This window comes from Brachycentrus maculatus, unplaced genomic scaffold (genome assembly GCF_059751285.1).
Source record: "Brachycentrus maculatus isolate JH-2025_06_01 unplaced genomic scaffold, ASM5975128v1 h1tg000222l, whole genome shotgun sequence".
NCBI classification, from domain to species: domain Eukaryota; kingdom Metazoa; phylum Arthropoda; class Insecta; order Trichoptera; family Brachycentridae; genus Brachycentrus; species Brachycentrus maculatus.
Window position 1 is genome coordinate 342,344 of NW_028280973.1, and position 17,286 is coordinate 359,629.

The 17,286-nt window shown below is 29.3% G+C and overlaps 1 protein-coding gene across 1 annotated transcript in view; it reads left to right on the plus strand.

Moving 5' to 3' along the window:
* The window catches only part of LOC148306844 (protein Wnt-5b-like), a 91,256-nt gene that overhangs the window by 44,224 nt on the left and 29,746 nt on the right, over positions 1–17,286 (plus strand). Inside the window, exons 5-6 of the mRNA XM_088264306.1 lie at positions 1,681–1,792; positions 12,521–12,623. Coding sequence (XP_088120432.1) covers positions 1,681–1,792; positions 12,521–12,623 — 215 coding nt within the window. The remainder of the gene's footprint in view (positions 1–1,680; positions 1,793–12,520; positions 12,624–17,286) is intronic.

Consider the following 17,286-nt stretch of genomic DNA (forward strand, 5'->3'; position numbering starts at 1 on the left):
AAAAAATGTTTTATTATAAATTGAAATTCATCAAACTGTATTGATAAAGGTCGATTACGAAGAATATGAAACGTAACATGATTAATATTTCCAGCGAATAATTGGATAGCAGTTTTCTCTTGTGGGAACCATTATCAAGCTGTGTCGAAAATATCACTTACATACAAGTTTTTTAAGTACAAATTTTGAAAGAGCGTTTTCAATTATCTGGAGCTCAACTAAACCTGGTCTGGGACTGGATCAATTGTTCCTTTCGGTCAATTGTTTACGAGTTCTCTTCAGGAAATTTTGTCTGAAAATGGACTTGGCACCAAAAAATATGTTTATAAATTTAGTTAAAGTATTATTCTTAACAAAATATGTATAAAAAGATAATCGTAGAAAACGTAGCAAAAAGGAATTTTCCCAAATTTGTATTTTTAGTTTAAACCTTGTGGATTTCTAACAAGAATACCAGGCGCACAGAAATGTTTCGTAACGTCTACGACATCGTATCCAAATCCACTTTCCCGCTCTTCCTGATTCGACAGCTACCATTCCAGCCAATATAACCGCTACGCAATCGCCCCAAGGGACGGATTTGGTCTGCCACGACATCGGAGAGATATGATGGTTTTGTAATCTCGCTTATCTGTTCGGGGGTGGAGCAAAGAAAATCAATACTTAAGGGCGGCGCTTAATACATTCGAGCGGGAAAATTGTGACACGTGATACGCATGCTCAGAAACCACATTACAAAAACAGAATGACGTTTTTCAGAAATACCTTAAAAAGTTTATAAAAGTCTATAAAAACAGTCAAATTTAAAAATACTCAATTATTGCGTAAACAAGCATTTTATTTCAATTTACGTGATATTTTTCAATATATTTTTTTAACGCTTTGAAAAACCAGTTTAGGTTATTTTTTAAGATGTAGGATTTAGGCCCTCATGGGTTTTAACTGAAAATACATTTGTCCTCAGTATAAGTTTGGTTGTTGGTGAAGTGTATTTTGTGAGGGAAAATGGGGTGAAATTTATAAAGCAACATCGTAAAGGAGGTAAAATTTTCCTCTACATTCTACCAGGCGTAAAATGCCAGGAGTAAATTTTCATTAATTATATACAAAATACAAATTATATTGTTATATCAAATTCATCATTTTTGATTTACACTAGTACAGAATGATGTGATTATTATTTCTGGCCAAAATAATTCACGCATATTTTAAATAAATAATATAATTATGTATTGATTTTATTTCCATTGCCAATAATTACAAATTCGAATATGCAATTGCGCGTTGGTATTCGTAGTTAGGTCCAAAAGTTTCTAGCCGGAAGGAGTCTATTAACTGATTAATTTATTCAATAAAAAAATTCGAAATATACCAAAAGTTTTATACTTTTTAGGGCAGTGAAACTTTTATTTTTTATTTATTTACTTTTTTATTTATTTATTGAACAGCTAAAGCCTTTAACATAATATATATACTGTATCTGATATAATATAATAACAAGTATCTAATATAATATAATTCAATTAATATAAATCAAGATTTTTTACGATTATCTCCATATTATGTAATGATCATTAATATTAAAAAGATACTTGTTTTTGGTTTTTTGTTATTTAAAGGCAAATATTATGCTTAAAGCACAATATAAACTAAAAAAATACGTTTTTTCTTTTCTTTTAGATTCACGGAGAACTTCGTAGACGTTCGAGAGAGGGAGATTAGATCCAAGAGGGGTAGTAAACGGAGGGCGAGGGCGCTCATGAACCGACACAATAACGAAGCTGGAAGGAGGGTAAGTTTGTCGCCTTCACAAAAAGTTATTTGTATTTTAAGAGTGTCAAATACAGCGATAACGACCGTTCCATACCTTTTTAAAATAAAATTTACTACCATTGTGCTAGTATGTATTGAAACCGATTGAATAAAAAATGTTTTTCGAAATACCAGTCTTTAAGAAAAGAATAGTATATTGTAGAAATGAATAATTGACACGATAAGTAGTAAAAAAGGTATTTTGTTAAGTAATAGAGAAGAAAAAAGGTCAAATTAATTCGAAACATTAATAAATTGTCTCTATTAAAAAAAAGTGAAATTGCAACAATTTTCCACGTTTTTGTACATAACCATAAATTTGTATATTGATGAATTTCCTCACATAACCAAAAGTATTATTTTATTGCTTCCATTTTGTTTTGAAATTTCTTTGTGATAATTGATTTAATACAATTAAAAATATCAAGTTGTTATTTAAATTAAAATAAATAAAAAAGGTTAAAAAATAACAGAACAAATAAAAAATACATTTACACATACAGTACAAAGAGACAATATAATTATTTGTAAAAAAAGAGGAAAAACAAAATGTTAACCTTTTAAAATATTAATTTAAAATAAAATACATTTTTTTATTAATCGAAAACAAAATGTAATAGAAATAAACGAGAAAAACCATTATTGATCGAATGAAAAACATAAAATTACACATTTTTATTTATTTAGAATGAAATAAAAAATTAAATATTAGATATTCAAATTTATTAATTAATTACTACCTTCGCTTAAATAATCTCAGTTATGGCTTTGAATACTTATTGGGGAAATTTTGAAAAAAAAATATATCGAATAAATCTCTAATATCTCGCTTCATACAAAATAAAACAGTTTTAATTTTTGACCATAGGATCTTCGAAGTTGCATCAGGTATATATCAGGAAGAGAAAAAGAAAAGCTTTGATAAAATAAATAAACTAGACCCAAATTACCAAATGAGAAAATATATTTTTTTAAAGATTGAAAAGATCAAGATCATTAGTCGGTAAGAAATCCGAAAACAAAAACGTTCGCTAATTTTTTTAAATCTACAATAAGGATTAATAATGCCCTACTGTGCGTGTAGTACTCGTATATGTGCGTTCAGTATTGTAGTATTGGTAAACTATACTCTCGCAAAATGGTTTAATCAGCTATTATCTATTCCAACACATACAGCCAAAGGGTTGCGAGGAAATACGCTGTATGTATATCGCCTCTAACGTCCTGATATCCTGGTACTATTTATAATTATTTATGCGGATCTCATTACCTGTGTTTATTATAAATGATTTAAAACATGTTATTAAATATTAAATAAATTATAAAAGTACCAAATAAATAAATTTAAGAAGATGAAATGATTTACTTCCAACGTTTTCAAACAAATTTGTAATGATTATGAACAAATTATCGTGATATAAAGTTTATTAATTACCAGGGAAATATGAAATACACAGTACATAATATTGTTATCGCTGTTAACATTATTAAAATAAAATAAATATTTTATTTCATACATTATAGCAGGATATAATTTTCTCAATGAAATTGCTATGTGTTACCTTAAAAAAAGTTTTCATAATTTTTAAGGAAAAAAACTTATTTCCAAAGTAGTCTTTTAAATGATTCACGTTATTTTCTCTACCCACGCTGTGATATAAGCACTGTGTTGCATGAATTATTGAAATTCGAGATGCCTTAGAAAGCAAAATAGCTGACATTGTAATCAGTAGATCAAAAATACAACGAGTTATTAAAAATAGAAGGTTCTAAAAGAGAGATAAATCATACGTAACTCTTAAGAGTATGCAAACATGACATTATATGTATGATTAACACATTGAAAAAAATGATACTTGCAGAGTACTTATATAATGTAATCACATATCTTATTTAATTTAATTAACTATCAATATAACACTGCGTCAATGCGATGCAATACCCTATGCACCATTTGAGTTAGAAGATGAAAATCACCGTATTTGGTCTTTGAAGAGAATTTTTTAGTACGTAGTTAAGAATTCTCAGGAAAATCAAATTCATTCCCTTTGTAATGAAGTCGATTTGAAGCGCTCAGCAATAATTCTTACAACTCCATTTTTACGACGTGTGAAATTAAACCTTTTAATTTGCGCCTCGACAGTCTAGATTACAGCAGTGGCGTAGTTGGATTGGATTTTTAATGTGTTCCGAAAAATACAAGTATCTATTACTTACTAAGTACCTACTACTTTGTTACTTAAAAATGGTTTTTCGATTTTTTTAAAACTCCTTATATTTGTACAATAAATTTACATTAGCGACCTTATTTCTAAAAAGCAATATCTAAATGAAAAAGTTAAATGTAATTTTTTATTTTTTATTAATCAAGTGTTTTTGTATTGTAAAAAAAAGTATCTACATTCTTATGCATGTAAAAAAATATGGTGCATTAAAAATATTTTTAAATCTAAGTACATATATTGTTTTCTGACTTAATCGCATATAAAATTAGGTCTGTTACTTATAATAGATTTTTGTCACGATGTTAGTTTATTGGCTTATAAATTTATATTAAAAATCACAAAACTATCGAAAACATTATTATAGAAATCTGTAGAGAACTATGGAGATATTAAGGTTTAAACTTAAAACTAAAAACGTGCGTTCGCATACGTCATCAAATTTCCGTCATCGAACGGTTTATGACGTCATATGGTTTATAGAGCTGTAATAGTAGTCGTATAAATTGTTTGTTTACCACTACACTACCATTTGTGTTATACAAATATGAGGGGAGGGGGGGGGTGGCAGGGTAGACCATAGACATCAACAAATAGAGCCGCCAATAATTTAGCAATGCTACCAATATTAAAATAAGTCCATAGTTTCTGTGATGTCATTCATTATCAACTTACGAAAACAACGTTTTTACGAAGGCGAATTTTCCAAAAGAAAATGATTATATCGGCTGTTATAAACACAAAACGAGTCTAATGCAATCCTTTATAGGTTGAGTATATTAAATAAGATATTCCCCACGTCTGATAATGATCCATTGAGTTACGCAATTTTTTCACATGTTATAGTTCAATCTTTCATATGTTGATAAATATTTAATTTCTTCAAATAATCGCACGCCACTGGATCATGAAATAAAAGTGCAATTACCAAGGGCGGGTATAAAGGCCTCTCAAGGCGTTATGGGACGGGACTCGATGCAGATACCTGCTTTATCTTAGAACACGTCTGGAAATCAGAAACGGGAGAGAAAAGTCTCGCCTGATTAATTATAGCTAGGGTTATGTATCCCGTCTTCGTAATGGAGTGGTATCTTGCTTGGCTACCATGCACTAAGTCCAGGTTTTGGTCCACAACAGGATCAAAAAAGTTTTTTTTTTAAATAATAGAATGTACTTCGCCTGTAGTTTTGTTAATTCAATATGTATATATATATATATATATATATATATATATAACGTGGTAATATTTTCCTTTTGAAAATTGCGTGTAAATAATATGTAAAGTGGGTGTATAATAATAAAATAAACAATGTGTTGCTTTGTAATTAAAGTTTATTCTTAATTTATCTTTATAATAATTTTTATATCTATCTATCTATCTATCTATCTGATTCTGACAGTTAATAATATTATCGGAAGTCTTTTGTTTTATTGTGAGCGACGCATGCGGCATCTGGTGGTAGAACTGTTTTATGTAGGTACTATTTGTAAGTACTTAATAAAATGTATAGGTAGGTACCTAGTTATTTTATTACATCTCCCCCCTTGGGGAAGAAAATTCATAGTAAAATTTTCACTCGTCCTCCGGATCATCTTCTTGTAGTGAAGGGACTGGTATAAGTTTAGTGATATGATAAAGTTTTTTTTTTCTTTCTTTCTTTTTTCCTTCTTTTTTTTCTTTCTTTTTTTTCTTTCTTGTTTTTTTTTTCTTCCTTTTTTTCCGTTTTTTTTTTCTTTCTTTTTTTTGTATTTTTTTTTTCTTCTCGACCCTTTTAAAGTAGACACAGTTTTTTTTTAATCCATTTGTTTTTTTCTTTTGAATTCCTTCATTTTTATTCTGATCTCTTAAAGTATCTTCTAATTTAACCAAATTTATAACTTTTAATTGTTCATCTGCATTTTCATTCGAGTTTAATACTGGATTCCTGCTTAGACAATCTACTTCGAAATTCTTCTTTCCTGGAGTATATTTTATTTTATATTTTGTAGAAATTTTTTCCACATTATTTTTATTTTCATTTTTCAAGCACTGTTTCTGTGTTATTTGTATGTCTTCATTTTTATTCTGATCTTTTAAAATATCTTCTAATTTAACCAAATTTACAACTTTTAATTGTTCATCTGCATTTTCATTCGATTTTAATACTGGATTCCTGCTTAGACAATCTACTTCTAAATTCTTCTTTCCTAGAGTATATTTTATTTTATCTTTCGTAGAAGTTTTTTCTACTTTATTTTTATTTTCATTTAAGCACTGTTTCTGTGTTATTTGTATGTCTTCGTTTTTATTCTGATCTTTTAAAATATCTTCTAATTTAACCAAATTTACAACTTTTAATTGTTCATTTGCATTTTCTTTCGATTCTAACACTGGATTCCTGCTCATACAATCTGCTTCGAAATTCTTCTTTTCTGGAGTATGTTTTATTTTATATTTTGTAGATTTTTTTTCCACATTATTTTTATTTTCATTCTTCAAGCACTGTTTCTGTGTAATTTGTAAATCTTCATTTTTATTATTAATCTTATCATCCTCCTTTGTTTTAAACCAGCACATTGCTTCAGAGTGATATCGAGTTCCCTTATTTAAATTTTCACAAATCTTACATGGACTTTTATCTTTAATTTTATCACTAGTTCTTAGATTTCCACGTCTTCTTTGTTTATCTTCTAATCGTTTTCTTTGATCATCTTCTAATTTTTCTCTCTCACTCCGAACATATTGTAGTAATTGTTTTAATACATCTAATGTTTCATAATCCATTTCCAATTAACAAAATTGTCGTTTTATAACGTGGTAATATTTTCCTTTTGAAAATTGCGTGTAAATAATATGTAAAGTGGGTGTATAATAATAAAATAAACAATGTGTTGCTTTGTAATTAAAGTTTATTCTTAATTTATCTTTATAATAATTTTTATATCTATCTATCTATCTATCTATCTGATTCTGACAGTTAATAATATTATCGGAAGTCTTTTGTTTTATTGTGAGCGACGCATGCGGCATCTGGTGGTAGAACTGTTTTATGTAGGTACTATTTGTAAGTACTTAATAAAATGTATAGGTAGGTACCTAGTTATTTTATTACATATATATATATATATATATATATATATATATATATATATATATATATATATATATATATATATATATATATATATATATATATATATATATATATATATTTAACTAACTTAGATTCACAACATTTTGAGTGTGTCCAAATACTTGTTCACGAATCTGGATTATCTCCAAAAGGACTTATTTTTCATATTATTAATTCATGTTATTACTGCCTAACTTAATCAACTTACTAACCTAACATACTGCGTACTCAAACCAGCCTATGACGGTCATCAGCCCCGTGAATGTCCAGACTTCCATATTCTTTTTCATCTTTGATGATATGTCAAAACATAATATAACTTATATTTGTACTAGGCAAAACAGCTGGCACAATTTTTTTTTGTATTTTGTTCAAATAATTAATACAACTTGGTAGACTCAAAAAATTAGAGTTTGATTTTAAAATTTAATATATAAATTAACTAACTTAATATCACGCCGCTTCCCCCAGGGGTAGGCAGAGAGAATAGAACGTCACATCACTCTGTTGTTTCTTACTGAATTTTCTTAGATATCTTTAAGTAAATAAGTTTTTTTTAATTGCGATGTCTATCTTTTTTTTTAATGGCAGATTGTCAAAGTTATAAAATTTAAAATAAATGCAATTGTAAGAGAAAGTGATACAAAAGTATCACTTTCTTTACATAAGTATCAAGTTTCAAATACATATAATATAAATGTATTCGAAACTTATTATAGGGTTTATGATTGTATTTTGGCATAAAAATACAAAAGCCATCAAAATTGTTTGATGTATTTGGTGAGCCAAAAAAAAAATATATAAAATTTTCCAAATATAATATTTTTTAAAAGCTCGAAGTACTCAGTATCATAAATGTTAGGGACAATTAACATATGTTAATTCGTTTTAAGTTGAAATATTGTGAAATTCATTTGTGGAAGTTCTAATATTGGCAAAGTTTAGTTTAATTATTGTAATACTATAGATGTGATTAGTTCTAATTTCGGCCACAAAGTGCACACTGCACGTCCAATCGTCTCCCCAACGAGCTGAATGTGGAAGCAGCAGATGTGCAGGAAGTCCAATTCAAGATAACGCTACTTAGTTGAATGTTATAGAACAATTCTAAAAGTACTATTCAACTCCAGCCGTGACGATTGTATTCCCTAGTAATGTTGCTTAATGGTTACATCTTTGATATTGATATGAAAGCTAAACCTTTATTAGGTAAAAAATTAAATTGTTGTAACGTTTCGAGATTTAGAAATGATGAAAAGAAATTTCTGTTTAATAAATATAATCAAAAAGTATGTTTGCCATTTTAGCCGATTTTATTATTTTTTTGGTGATGAGGTAATTTTTTATTGTAGAAGAATATTATTACTATCATTCCTTTGTGGTACTCGGTCACATAAGCAATGCCTATCCAACGACTGTGATAGTGAACGAAATATACGTTTAACTGTTTATTTAAAATTTTACATTTCTTCGGTTTTTTAATTATAAAATACGCATCATTAGAGTTTTGATACATGAATGAAGATTGTCATTTATGTTAGGTTTAAAAAAAATCATCGAATGCCTAGTTTTTTTTACTACCTACCCTGAAAAGAAACCCTATACACACCAATGCAACCACAAATAATTAGTTTAAATAAACTGTTTTATAATACTAATATGTTTCTTACAATATTTAACTATCAGCGAGTCTTTTTTTTATGGTCAATGTTAAAAATCGGTAATAAACGTATTTATTCTAGGTTTTCTGGTATTAGCGGGTAACACGTTTTGTTTTCGCTGTGGTGCTCACTTCATTAACTATTTATTATATATATTTTTTACTGCTAATATAATGCTCCAAAGTTTTCGGACAAAATACCATGTGTAAAAAATAGCATTTACATTTAAACTTTAATCAAATTTCCTACAAAATATATTTTTTTACAAGAAAAGGGCAGATTAACTTTGAATATCAAAGGGATCCATGGCTTTGAAAGTTATTTTGATATAATATCATTATTTTGGTTATTCTTCTATACAGTACTTCGATTCTCCTACCTTAAATTATAATCTTATGACAAAACTCTATTGAAAAAACGTGAATCACAATACTCAGAAATATTGAAACAATATCCCATGCAATTAACAATTATATATAATAAAGTAATTTATCTTGTAGAGGCGTATAAATGCCATTGCGGTTGGCCATAATGCTATGTGTTTTTTTACAATTTAAATATTTATGTGTGAAAATTATTACGTAAGGAAATCGATTCCTTGTAATTTGTAATCACGTTGTACAATTAATACAAGTATAAAGAATTTTCAGTATTGACGAAAATATTCATGAGTTAGGTATATAAATCAATGTGATAATATTGTAATTACCCATTAAAATTCAAAATCCATCAATATCGTATATTTTTATACAATTGATATTATTTTGAGAGTGAAATATGGTCGTTTTAATTTAGGTATTAAAGAGAATAACGTTTATATAATTTATATTTTATTTTCGTGTATTTGAATTCCTGTTTAAAAAACCATATTGCAGTAAAAACTTTTTTAAACATGATTTCTCTCGATTACAAAACGTATCATTCGACGACGATAGTCTGTAATTAAGGAAGAGTTCGTACTCATTGTCGGTGAGTTTATTGCGGCTGTTAATAAATAGTTGCGTTGAAATGAATTTTCAATTAGGATTTCCGAAATAAAATGATCTGTATAATTTATACGACATCAGAGGACACTATTTGCAAATTTTCTCTGGAACAGATACACAAATTTTCGTTTCAATATTGATAAGATTATTTTAGAAAAAAGAAAAAAACAGAAATCGCATGTGAAAAGTTTTTGGTTACATAGAATTATACAAGTTTCAACGAATGGCGTAATACGGATATTCAATCGTTTATAAAGCGATTATACCAATCAATAAGATTTAGATATTGTCAAAATGCTGTCAGATGGTGAAAGAATTATTAAAAAAAAAACATATGTATTTTATGTTCAATTACACACATATGGCATTGGTAAACTCACATACATATGAAATGGTTTCCGTAACAAAGAATATGTATATAGAAAATCCGAAAATAAAAAAGGGTGAATGTTTAATCCTGGGTAGAATATTAATATAAATAATTGGTCACTGTATCAATATTATTATTGTATTACACTGTATTAATATTATTAATTGGTCACAGGCCGAGAAAAACATGGCACGATCAGGTATGCCAAATACTTGAAAGTGGTCAGGTTAGGAGTCGTAATAATCGGCGGTATGTATGAGGAGATGCATGAACGTGGAAGAGACGAAGAATGTTTGCAAAGACAGAGTGGTGTGGCGTTCTATTCCCTCTGCCTACCCCTGCGGGGAAGTGGCATGATGGTTAGTTAGTTAGTTAGTTAGGTCACTGTATATATCATAATAAATCACTTAAGCCAGCCGATGGCGGGTTGTAAACAAATGTATCTATTTACGAGTATAATACTCATCGGTATTAAGATTAAAAGCGCTGCCATCAAATTGTTACTGTTTTGTTTTATTGTTGTACCGAATAGAATCCTTAAGTATTATATATCTAATAGTCATTAAGTCGAGATAACTGAGTCACAGGATTAGTTTATAATTGCTTCAGGCCATTAAGTAAATGGGAACGAGTTTGGGATGCTGTGAGTGTGAGTCTACTAAAGAAGCATTATTTTTCTATATTAACTCGAAGTAGATATCTTACAACTATTAGAACAGGATAATAAAAACGTAAGGAACCGTGAGAATGCAACTGGGGTTGAAATGATGAGAAATTTAACATGTAAATGTTAAATTTCTCATATTTTTTTGACATCTCATCAAAGACACATCTACATATGTTTATATTTTATATATAATATAAATAAACAAATTCATGCGCATATTGGGTTGCTACTCGTACCTACATTTTGAAATCATTTCAAAGCAATCGGTGAATAATCTTAGAATATTTACGATTTTGAACAACCGAACATTATATACCAAAGATAAAATAACTATCAGTCTATCTGTCCAATATATAAATGAATGAATAGAATATTTATATTTTTTTTTTACATCTCAACATAGATGAAGAAGAATATGAAAGTCTGGGCATTTACGGGGCTGAGACCACCATAGGCTAGTTCAAGTGATCACTTCACACAAGTGTAACATTCACCAATTCTACCCATTATTGAAAACCACACTACTCAAATTCTTGGAAGTTCTATATTTATATATAAACCAATTCCGAAACATTATTCTTGAATCACTAGAACTTCACTAGAGACATCTCATCTATTGGTGAGATGAAAAGAAGCTTTTTATTGAGCAGAAACTCTTATATTAGTATGTGAGGTCCGAATCCTGGATTATAATCACTATCATGAGAAACGCCAGAAAATATCATTTTCATTTTTATTATTTTAGCTTATAATTTTACCAGTTGTAATTAAATTTCTCATTCTTTTTTCCCCATATTTTCAATATCTTTTGCTTCAAAAATATTAGTACCTAACAACTTCGTTGAGTTCATATTGACATAAAGTAGATATCCACCAAGCCACCTGATGTGGCTAGTCGAAAATGATATATATTTATTAATTTATTTTTATAATTTTTGTAAAAAAGCGCTTCTTGTGCCAGTCAAGGGTTATATTCAAATAGTTTTGAGAGCAAAAATCACTTACATTTATTAAAATCCTCCTGGGAATCCAACCCGGAACTTAGAGCACAGCAGCTAAACATTTTACCATTACACTACGGAGGTGAATGTTTGGACAACTTGAAATTAGTTAATTTAAAATCCATTCATTGATTCGACTTTTGCTTTGTGGTTAAAATCTATCCATTTTTAATTTATGTTTTACTTGAGAAATACCACTTTTTCTTAAAATCAGTTAGAACGTCTGTTTCAATGCATTCCGCATCTTTTTCAAACATCGTATCACTTTTATGTTAGAGTTTTTTATTTAATTATTTCTATATCGCTCACTCCTTTCAACAACGTCATATATAAAAAAATCGTCAATTTTCAGTTGTACATGTTTTCGGAATGCCCAGAAAATGTACTATATCCCAGCCAAAGCGGCATATTTTAAATATAATATTTACCCGCTACAGGGCAGAAAGTGTTGTTTTTGCATTTTGAAGATACTAAATATTTTTCAAATGGCGAAAAAACCTTCAGGTTTTACCTAAAAAGATCTGTTGCACAGTAAAAAGTTCAATAAGTGGCTTGATATTTTTTTAAAATACATTTTATTATATTCTTAAACTTTAAAAACGATCTCCTGAAAAATCAAGTTATTTTGATTTATGACGTTGTTGAAAGGAGTGAGCGATATGAACAATTTTTTGATTATTATTTTTAGGCTGTCATCAAGAAGTCGACGGTAACCTGCAAATGCCACGGAGTGTCTGGGTCTTGCAGTCTTGTGACTTGCTGGCAGCAACTTGGATCCTTCAGAGAAATTGGTAAGCCTTATATTTTCTATTTCTTATAATATCCTTCAATATTTTTTTCAACTATGTATTACTGAGTATACTCTCTACCAGACACGGACAATCGATTATTCTGCGTCAAAATTTCTATGTTCAGCATTTCAACTCAATACGTATAGTATTGAAATATTCCAGTTTATTTCAGTTTATAAGAATACGAATAAACGAGATTATTAAAAAAATAGAGGAAATAAAAATCTATCAGAAACGGTAGATGAAAAAATCTTGGATGAGATATTATTTATTAAAGGATATTTTTTTCAAAAGCAAATTTCACAATTTAAGATTTTAGTTAAATATGTAGGAAAAAATAAATAAAATATATTTAAATTTTACGTATTATTTTCTTGTCAATTTACGCGCTTTTTATTTGCCCTATGTCATTTTAGACCCACCAAAATCTTCATGACCAGAACTTTACAAAAATATATACCAAAAAATATTTCAAGTTTTTTATGAAAAGTAATGTTGAAGGGTGTTTTTTTATATAAAAAATTATTATAATGTTTCAGATATGTATAATCCCTATATTATACAAAGGTGATTTATTTCTAGTTTTGTTATAAACGGTTTATTAAATAATAAAAAAAATATCAGTTTTCCCGGCGTCTTTCATAATATTTATTTCAAGAGTATTATGTAGATTGGATTAAAACGCTTTTTTATTTTAATTAGGTGGTTTAATTACAATATTTTGAATGGGTTGTCAGAAGAAATGATAAATGTCATACGGTATTTGGTGAATATTTTACCAGGTCTGGAGATAATGATCTCCCTTATACAATGGAGGAAAACAATTCAAGAAAGCATTTAAATAATTTTTGGAAATTATGCAGATTGGCCGACTGGCACGGAATGTCAAAACGTTTTAATACCATACGAGTATGTGCGAGTATGTACGAGTATGTCGAGCGAAAACTTCTTCACAACTGTAATTTTGATATCATCAGACGATTTAAAGCGGAGAGCTTGATTTATTTCTTGTAAAAAAATATTTAAATGAATCCACTTAACTGAACTGGACGCTCTTTAAATACAGATAAGTTTTTCAAGATTGAAATTTCTTAAAGGAAGAAAAAATATATTTTATTTTTGTTTTTATTTAATACCTCCGGAATGGAAATTATTACAAACTGTATCAGTTTGACCTAAGCTTCAGTTAGTTGCCCAATGTTTTTTGGATAATATATGGAAGTAAAGCTTGGAGTTGGCGATAAACGGGTGAAAGTAGGCTGAATGCCGTCGAAATACTATCTCTCAGACAAATGTGCTGCAAAACGATGTATATAAGGACAGAATGCAAGGTCGAGATAAGCATTATCGATAAAATTAAGAAATGTGTGTTGAGATGGCTTGAGATAACTTGTTTCTTTAGACCGACTCTTATCTAACCTCCTTAAATTTTAACTTTTAAACCAATTATTCTTCATTGTCTTTGTTGACTTTTTGTATGCTATTTGTCACTCTTTTACTTGTCATTTGTAATAATCTATAAGGGTAAAATAAGAGAATTTGAAAACGCGATAAAATTGAGTCTCAATAAAAATTCAAATAATTTTACGTTAGTGAGAAATGGCAAACGTCATAACTTCTACAAACGAGTAATCGATCGCGTCAATATGGAACGTTCACGAGAAATTGTTACTATCATATTGGGCGTCCTTAAGGGTGTATTCTCAAATATGCAATTCAGTACTTGACCGGGTGAATTGTATATTCATATATCGCTCACTCCTTTCAAGAACGTCATAAATCAAAATTCGTCAATTTTCAGTTGTGCATGTTTTCGGAATGCCCATAAAATGTACTATATCCCAGCAAAACAGGCATATTTTTAACTTTATATTTACCCGCTCCAGGGCAGAAAGTGTTATTTTTTCATTTTGAAGAAAAGGTATTGTTTAATTATTTTTTTAATTAAACTAAATATTTTTCAAATGGAGAAAAAACCATCAGGTTTTACTTAAAAAGGTCTGTTGCACAGTAAAAAGTTCAGTAAGTGGCTTGATATTTATTTTTAACACATTGTATTATATTTTTAAACTTTAAAAACGTTCTCCTGAAAAATCAAGTTTTTTGATTTATGACGTTCTTGAAAGGAGTGAGCGATATGAGGAGCCACGTATATTGCACGCATATTTTTTGAAAAATAATACCCATATTTACGAGATTTTTTTTTTTTTTTAACTCTTAATAACTCTTTTCTTTCCAAAACCATATACTTAATTACGTAAATCCTAGTACAGTAGTTGGATAGTTTTGAGGGTAGATGTGTCAGTCATTTATCGATATATTACATGATTTCAAAACAAATAAGATCTTTGCATTTTGCGAACAAATTAATATCAATACGAAGAAAGTAAACAAGTTCTCGAAAGACAATAATGTTATATTTCATACAAGTATGAATCACATTAGTGAGAGAACTGTACCGCTTCACGAGAACTGGGTGCGTCTTAATAAAGTTTTTTTGTTTGTTTCATTGTTTAGACTAATAAGTATTTAAAGTATGTAATTACATCCTACTCCATATAAATCCTTTATCACACTTTCGTATTGAAACACATTCATCTGGGGTGACCAGACAATGCACTAAAATATTATTTCGCTTAGAATGATCCTATTTTTTCTGACGCCCATTGCATTAATATTATCAGAGTGTAAGTTTAATAGAATTTGGAAATGTCGTTTATGCAAGGTACTTAAAGAAAAGTTTCTACAAACCGCTGCGAATTAATCCTTTGAAATGGGCCAAAACATAATGTAGATTATATGTAAAGACGGCGACCCATTGTATCAAGCCAATATAGTGCTCTAAACACCACTATTTTAAGATGAGGTGTAGTAAGAAGTCATTAGTATCCTCTGTCACTTCACTATTTCTGAAATTGATGGTATATGGACACCACAAAATAACGTAAAAGTGAGGTAAATTTCAGGTTCTAGATAAAAAAAATGGGTGATTAATTATAACTAACTAACTAACTAACCATCACGCCGCTTCCCCGCAGGGGTAGGCAGAGAGAATCGAACGCCACACCACTCTGTCTTTGCAAACATTCTTTGCCTCTTCTACATTCATGCATCTCCTCATACATACCCGACGATTATTACGACTCCTGACCCGGCCGCTTTCAAGTATTTGACATACCTGATTGTGCCAAGTTTTCCTCGGTCGTCCTCTGCTTCTTTTTCCAACTTCATTCGCTCCATAAATTTGTTTAACCGTTCTTTCTTCACTCATACGCTCCACATGTCCAAACCATCTCAACACACCTTTCTTAATTTTATCGATAATGCTTATCTCAGCCTTACATTCTTTCCTTATTTCATCATTCGAACATTTATCAAACATCGTTTTGCCACACATTCGTCTGAGGGATCGCATTTCGACTGCATTCAGTCTGCTTTCATCCTTCTTTTGCCAACTCCATGCTTCGCTTCCATACATAAGGGTTGGAACCAGAACTTCATTGTGTACTGCCAGTTTAGCCTCCGCTGATAGATTTTTATTTGCTAAAACTGATTTTAGTGCACCCTTCACTCTGTGTGATTAATTATTCTGTTTAAATTTCCCTATTTTTCTATTGTTGGTGGTTAAAATTAATTATATCTTTCTATTTTTTTTAACAAATATAGTAAATTGTATTAAATACACGCACATGTGAAATACGAACGTAATATTTATTAAAAATCAACCTTAAAAAGTCTCAAAAAGGACTATAATATTAGTTCTTGATGTCTCCTTCAAATCCGATATCATCGGGGACGACTTTACGCTAAAGTGTAAATGATGCCGTAATAGTAGAACTTAATATGTAATAATGTTATGTTTTATTTTGGAACTTAATATCCCTTAGCGTTCGTGCAGTCGCAGTCGTGCAGGCTGCAGGGCGGGGAAACTCGCACTTACGGACTATTCAGATCATGCGTGATGATACCTGACCAAAGGGTAGATCAAATTCAACACTTTTTAAGAGATAATATACTGGGTGACATCCACCCCTGTTTATTTTTTTTTGTAAATAGTACGTGATAGGAAGCTGAACATGACTAAGAAATTACACTAAGATCACTAAGAAATTGTTCGATAATGATATATTTTCTGTATTTTCATCAAATAAGGAGGTGAAACTGATAAAATTGAAGTCCGGATAGATTAAGGTAATCTGGGCGACATTTGTCAACTTTGACTGTCGAGAAAGGTATCATTTTCCATGTTTTCTGACCTAAGACGGAAAAATACCAGTCGAAAACAGATTATATCTTTGTTAAAAAAAAAACAATTCGTCAATATCAAGATTAGTCCGATCAGTTTTGATTGGATGACCCGAACGACTTACTTTTTTTTGGCATGAAGAATTTTTTAAAGGAAAAACAAAAAATACTATGAAAACACATTCTGTCAAGATTAAATATAAATTTGCGTAATTATGCAATATTTCACGATTATTTTGATGTTTCAAAATTATATTTATATTTCCGATTTAACTATGATAATCAAGAGAATTTTGAAAATCCTCTTGTAGAATATGTTTAATCCGACATTCTTTTAGAACATAGTTTAAAAAAATCCATTGATCCAGAGTCTAATAAAGTTTTGTTGAATTTGAACTCCCCTACAGTAAAATGTCGG